Source organism: Meleagris gallopavo, chromosome 1, assembly GCF_000146605.3.
Source record: "Meleagris gallopavo isolate NT-WF06-2002-E0010 breed Aviagen turkey brand Nicholas breeding stock chromosome 1, Turkey_5.1, whole genome shotgun sequence".
NCBI lineage: Eukaryota > Metazoa > Chordata > Aves > Galliformes > Phasianidae > Meleagris > Meleagris gallopavo.
The window spans coordinates 160,645,835-160,652,636 of record NC_015011.2 but is presented as its reverse complement, the minus strand read 5'-3'; the positions used below and the strand labels follow the sequence as shown (position 1 = coordinate 160,652,636).

Sequence of the window (6,802 nt, the reverse complement as noted above, 5' to 3'; positions counted from 1 at the left end):
ATAAAATATAAATCAGAGAGAGATGCTCCTGCCAAAACAATTCCCCTGTTTGCCTTGGGAGCAAGAAGAAGAAAGAACGTATCTATGATTATTTTGATTTTGAACTGTTACCAGGAAAATTATGTGACTGTAAAAGCTGTGTAGAACTCAAGCTGATCGATTGACCTGCATCTAGGCACAAATGTCAGTATTTCTGGGAAGTGCCGCACCTACACCCCACTGGCTACTCAGCTGGGGAACAAACTGTGAGGCTCACCCTGCTGGGAAGCTCATGTACTGCAAACACATTGTTTGCTGTCACATGGAAGATGTTTCTGTTGTGACTGGAAATCAACCTTTTCCTTCAGCTGCCAAAATGCGTAGAAATATACATTCCTTAACAGGAAATCTGGGGAACTCCCAACAAATTGATTAGGTCATTTCAGGAAAATGTGTCTACCTGATTAATTTTTTCTTACTTCACAAAACTCAAAAGTATTATTTCTTATATAAGCTGTGGCTAGCCTGTGATGCATCTGCTTCATATAGAAATTCAAACCAAGATTCATAGGTTCTGAGGGAGTAGCCATAAGCTCCTTTTCAAGTCAGTGATGCACAAATCTCATCAGCTAAAATAGACCAGACTTGCTCCCCAGAAAAACTGTGCCTCTTCTCTGCACCCAGACAGTCAGCTTGATGACACAAGAGAGGTGTCTTGAGCTAAGAGACATCAACCTAGCACAGATCCCTTCTGCAAACATCTCATGTGCTTCTCAGGCAATTGGTCTGCTGGGGAAGCAGACCAGTTCTTCTGCTAGAAGAACACTGAAGAAGAAACTAGTGCCAGTTGCACACAAATTAGGAAAACAGCTGGATCAGAAATTAAACACTAGATCACACTTGCCGGACTTCCCAACAGAACTGTTCCAATGTAACTGCTTACCTAATGGCAGAGATGCTGTCATAAAAGTTACTGTCAGTTGTAGTTGAGATAGCGATGAATACTTAAAGAAAAACATCAGTAACTTGATTAATAGAACGCTAACTTTCAAGGCTTGACACAGTTCTATTCTCATTCCTCATATGGAGAATAATCACAGAATCACAGCATAGTAGGGGTTCGAGGGGACCTCAGAGATCACTGAATCCAGGCTCCCTATAGCAAGCTGCACAGGTAGGCATCCAGGTGGGTCTTGAATATCTCCAGAGGAGACTCCACAACCTCTCAGGGCAGCCTGTTCCAGAGCTCCGTCACCCTCACCATAAAAAGTTCTTCCACATGTTTTTATGTTACTTCCTATGTTCAGGTTTTAGGCCACTGTTCCATGACCTATCACTATACACCACTGAGAAGAGCCTGGCCTCATCCATTTGCCAAACCACAGTCATTACTCTCTGATTTCCTCCTGCTCTCAGTACAGCAGAGACTTCATCTCTCTGTTCTGGGTTTAGCAATGGCCAAACTAGGGGACCCAACACCATCTTCTGCTAAGACCCAGGGTAACATTCACAAGCATCCCACCAGCCTCACGACCTTTGGACTCACCGAAGGCTACGACATGAAAGAGACTGCTCTGGCCTCAATCATGCTGAGAGATCACAAGTCAGTGCATGATTTCCTCAGAAAATAGAATGAGGAAAAAAATAAAAGCACAAGTAGACCGCACACACAGCCACCGACCCGCTTACAGAACACCCAACCCTGCCGCGCTCCCTCAGGCGAAGCCACGCCCACTCCTTGTTCCCGCCCATTCTTGTTCCCGCCCATTCCAATCCCCGCCCCTCTGCCTTTCCCGCCGTCCATCTCCGTCGAGAGCCAATGAGAGAGAGGCAATGCCTGGTTGGTCCCGCCCGCAAGCAAAGAGCGCTTCCGGCGGAAGGAGGGGTGGTGGCGCGCAAGATGGTGGCGGGTGGGCTGTGCTTCTGCGGGCTGCTCAGGTACGGGGCGGATGGGTGGGGGCGGCCCCGCGCCCCACGGCCCTGCCGAGCTCGAGGAGGGAAGGGAAAACTGCCTGCCCAGCGCTGCCCTGACCGGCTGCAGCGCTTCGGAAGGCAGAGCGGGCAGGAGCTGGGCTGAAGGAGGGCCCTGAACATCTGTTGAGGATCCTCTGTGCGCCTTGTGCTGTGCCACGCTGCTGCGGGCACGCGGCCTTTGGAGTATATATGACACGTTGAAATAGAGCGGGTGATATTTATGTAGTGTAATAACGCAAACATAAATAATGTCAATAAACTATAACTGAGATCTGTAAAAAAAAAATTGCTAAACTACGTAGAATAGTGTTTTTTGAATGTAATTACTGAAATGGAGCAGTGATGCTGATAATTTCAGTGGTTAGAAGAACTCATGAAGTTGTCTGGCACCCTCTGGCTCTACCCTTATGCCCTTCTGTATGGATTTCACACGTAGTATTTCCTTAGGCCAGCTTTATATTTTACAATTTTCACCTTGTTTCAGATTGCTGTGCTCGTTGCTAATCCCTGCATTGTTTCTAAGTGGAGTTCTGAGTACCTGCTTGGCCGTCCTGCTGTGTGGAATTCGGCTCTGGATACAAGGAAAGAGAAAGCAGCAGAGTCCGGCAGGAGGGGATGGGAGGCGGCCACTGCTGGTTGCGTTTTTTCATCCCTATTGCAATGCAGGTGGTGGAGGAGAGAGAGTCTTGTGGTGTGCCATAAGAACGCTCCAGAAAAAGTAAGCACATCTGTTTATCAGCTGATACCATATTTCACTCTGTTTCTCATGATATCATTTATGCAAATGATGACATTTTGCACATTTAAATAGATATCATTGATATACTGGTCCTACATTTCACCTTTCTTCTTCAGCTCTTTATCCACGTTTTCTTCTGTCCTCTGTCTCCTCCATAGCTGTGGCACCTGTCACTTTTTTCCTCCTTGGCAAAATCTATCCTTCTCCATCAGTTTTGCAGCACTCATAGGGAGCTTTTAGGGTCATAACTTGTGTGTAGGTAACTGATGATCGAATCTCAGTAATGGCCTCTTAGTGCAGGAGACTAAGTTAATACATAAAGTGGATTCAACATTGGCACGTCCACTGCCTTGCACAGTCTTTTGCATTTTACTCATGCTGTACACTGGATGGACATCTATATGCTGCAAGGCGTTCCTAAATCTGTTGATTAACACTGAGATCCTTTCTTTAAAAAAAGATTTCTGGTCCACAGCTTTTGCTTAAAAAGAAAAAAAAAAAAAAGTGTAAGGGAAAAAATTCATATAATCAATTTAGTTACATGTAAGTTGTTCCAGAGGTAGGCCAGACATTTGATTTAGAACATACGTTTTGGTAAATTTTGAGTGGATAATATTTGAGTTTTGTGTTAGAAAATTTGATGAGAAGAATGAATGAAATTCTCTTCCAGGTACAAGAATGTAACGTGTGTTGTTTACACTGGTGATAGAGATGCCACTGAAGAAGACATAGTAGAAGGTGCTTTCAGAAGATTCAACATTAAATTAACTCATCCTGTGAAGTTTGTATTTCTGGAAAAACGCTATCTTGTGGAAGCTTCTCTTTATCCTCGCTTCACTTTGCTGGGACAAAGTTTAGGCTCCGTGTTTCTCGGTTGGGAAGCTCTTCTCAAGTGTGTTCCAGATATTTACATTGACTCGATGGGTTATGCTTTTACGCTTCCCCTATTTAAATATTTAGGAGGTTGTCGTGTTGGATGCTATGTCCATTATCCCACCATCAGCACCGATATGCTTTCTGTAGTTAGGAATCAGGATACCAGGTTTAACAATGCAGCTTTCATTACAAACAATCCTTTCTTCAGCAAATTGAAACTTGTCTACTACTACTTGTTTGCCTTCATGTACGGATTGGTGGGTTCCTGCAGCGATGTGGTTATGGTCAATTCTTCCTGGACACTAAATCACATTCTTTCCCTCTGGAGAACTGGGGCTTGCACTAGCGTTGTGTATCCACCATGTGATGTTCAGACCTTCCTGGATATCCCACTGGAAGAGGAAAAGAACAGTGCTGAATATTCTATTGTTTCTGTCAGCCAATTCAGGCCTGAAAAAGATCATCCTTTGCAAATCCGAGCCTTTGCTAAGTTGCTGAAAGAGAAGAGACTGAGGCAGCAGCTCTCACTGAAGCTTATTTTAATTGGAGGCTGTCGGAACCAGCAAGATGAAGACCGTGTGAATAACCTTAAATGTCTTTGTGAAGAGCTTGGAGTTAGTAACAGTGTGATGTTCAGAATAAACATTCCCTTTGAGGAGTTAAAGAAACACCTGGCCGAGGCCACCATTGGCCTGCATACGATGTGGAATGAGCACTTTGGCATCGGTCAGTATCTCTCCTCAGGTTTCAGCTGCTTGTCTCAGTGATCAGAACACAGATGAGGAGGGCTTCAATTTGTGTTTAAACCTAAGAGGTCTGCATGCCAAGCAGGTGACCAAGTCCTGTTCTTGGCAATGGTGATCTAACAGAGGTAGAACCTTTAAGACCAGTTCAGATGTCAGATCATTAGGTGCTACTGTAGTGCAAGCTGGATTGTTGTAAACATCGCAGACTGCATTATGGGCATCCTCTAGTCACTTAGACAGCAAATGCCATCTGTTTAGGATGTCCTGCCTGACATTCAGCTATTACTCTGCAAGCACAAAGTCCCTGTAGCTGAAGGCCCTGTGTTACGTGTGTCAGACTTACACAGATGCCTTCTGTTCCCTGCAGAGCCTATGCTGAAGCAACTTAGTGCCCTCTTGACTGCACTGACTGCAAGGGGAGTTTAGGCATTTAGACACCTAGCTCACGTGCAGAGAGATTTTGAATGTTCCGTCTGCTTAACTGCTATTTGAAATGCCTAATATGTGTCAGAGGGCTCTAGCTGCTATTTTGGAGGTGAGTTTCTCAGAGATTCTGTATTATATATATGTGTGTGTGTATATATATATATATATATGTATGTAGTATGTATATATATATATATATATATATGTACGTATGTATATATATATGTATGTATGTGTGTATATATATATATATATGTATGTATGTATGTATGTGTATATATATATATATATAATATATGTTAGTAAAACGCCTTGTGAATGCCTCTAGGAACCCTAGGCCATCTCACTTCATTAGATGCCTCTGCTAACGTAAGTCCTAAAATCAATCACTGTGATGTGAAACTGGATCTCAAAGAGGGGCTGAGACATGGTTTGCAGTGTGTTGTCATGCAGAATTAAGGTATCAGGCACAGTTTACTGGGATTAGTTGGGTCTTCCTGTCTTCCCCAAAAGGGAAAGTAAGATTGCCTGCGCCATACATCTACAATATGGTAAGCTTGGAGGCAAACAGGGTTACTGAGTTTGGCTATAAAGTGACCGAGCTGATGTTAATGTCATCAGACTTTATTAGAATCAGAGCTTGTGAGACCATTTAGTCTGTATTTTTCACACTTATCTAGAACTCCAGTCTATACTAACTTATAATTCCAGGTGAATTTGATTGCGGATTTAAATTTCCAGTGAACTATTGAAAGCCAAAGTATGCGATGTACACATTCATGTCATGTTTTGTGTCTTTTACAGGAGTAGTTGAATGTATGGCAGCTGGCACAGTTATCCTGGCTCACAATTCTGGAGGCCCCAAACTGGATATTGTGGTACCCTATGAAGGACGTATTACAGGCTTCCTAGCAGAGAACGAGGACGGTTACGCTGAGACAATGGCTTACATCTTTTCCATGTCTCCTGAAAAAAGGTTAGAGATCAGAGAAAGTGCTCGCCAGTCTGTGTGCAGGTTTTCTGACCAGCATTTTGAAGAGACATTCCTCTTATCTGTGGAGCCCTTATTTAAATAAATGTGAACAAAAATGCATATGAATAAAACTTGTTGTGTTTGACCCCGTGTCACCTGTAAATACGTGTAATTTATGGTCCCTTGCTCCCATTCAATAAAGAGATCTTTCTTTTTTTCTGTCAGTATATGTTTTATGTAATAGAGATAGTTTACTGGGAAAGAAATACTCTCTTGTATTTCTGATGAAAATTCTAAATTCTTAATGTGCGGAATCCTTCCTAGAACGCTGTGTTTCGTGTTTTTACAGATACGTGTATATATATATGTATATATGTTTCTTCCATTGGTAAAGTTAAGTACTCCAACAACATGAAAAGAAAAATGTAGTTATGTTTAATGAAGAAAAATATAAGCAGCTGTTTCTCATATAGTCTTGGTGATTTCATTACCTACAGCAGTTCCTCTAATACAGTATTTGCTAGCTTGCTTTTTTAGTGTCGTAATTGTCAGTCCTTACATTAGCTCTTTCCTCATGTCCTGTACAGTATGACATGGTATTTCTCTTGTTCTATCCTACTGAAAGATTTTCTGTTCTTACAAAATGGGAGGGCCTAAATTAGATACCATGATTAGATAGCACACAAATACAAACCTCACAACTCTAAAAGAGTGCTTATGACACTGAGAACTAAGTGAACAAAAAGTTAAAATATTAAGCATCCGTTTTCAGATCCAAACTGGAGAAACACATGGTTTGTGGGTTTTTTTGAGCCATCACAACAGTGTTTTAGGTTGTGCTGAGAACTAAAAGTCCTCTATTTAAACTTCACCTGTATTGATGACATTTTGTATGTGAAAAAAATATGGTTGGAAAAACCCATGTTCTATCACTGGAACCCTGTCCTAAGTTTTATTAGGAACTGGGGAATGCAAAGTTCTCATGGTATAGTAAGCATAAGCCCTCTTACTGTTGCTGTATAACTCTGAGTTGGAGGTGCAGTCAGTGCAGTATAAATGAAACTATATGAAATACTAAGGTGTACTGAT

The 6,802-nt window shown here is 42.2% G+C and overlaps 1 protein-coding gene across 1 annotated transcript; it reads left to right on the top strand.

The window, feature by feature from the left end:
- Positions 1 to 1,783: 1,783 nt before the first annotated feature.
- Positions 1,784 to 6,181, top strand: ALG11 (ALG11 alpha-1,2-mannosyltransferase). Its single transcript, XM_010728768.3, has 4 exons — positions 1,784 to 1,917; positions 2,438 to 2,671; positions 3,363 to 4,294; positions 5,545 to 6,181. Exons 1-4 carry the CDS (start codon positions 1,799 to 1,801, stop codon positions 5,814 to 5,816), a joined length of 1,557 nt encoding a protein of 518 aa, XP_010727070.2. The 5' UTR covers positions 1,784 to 1,798; the 3' UTR covers positions 5,817 to 6,181.
- Positions 6,182 to 6,802: the final 621 nt, after the last annotated feature.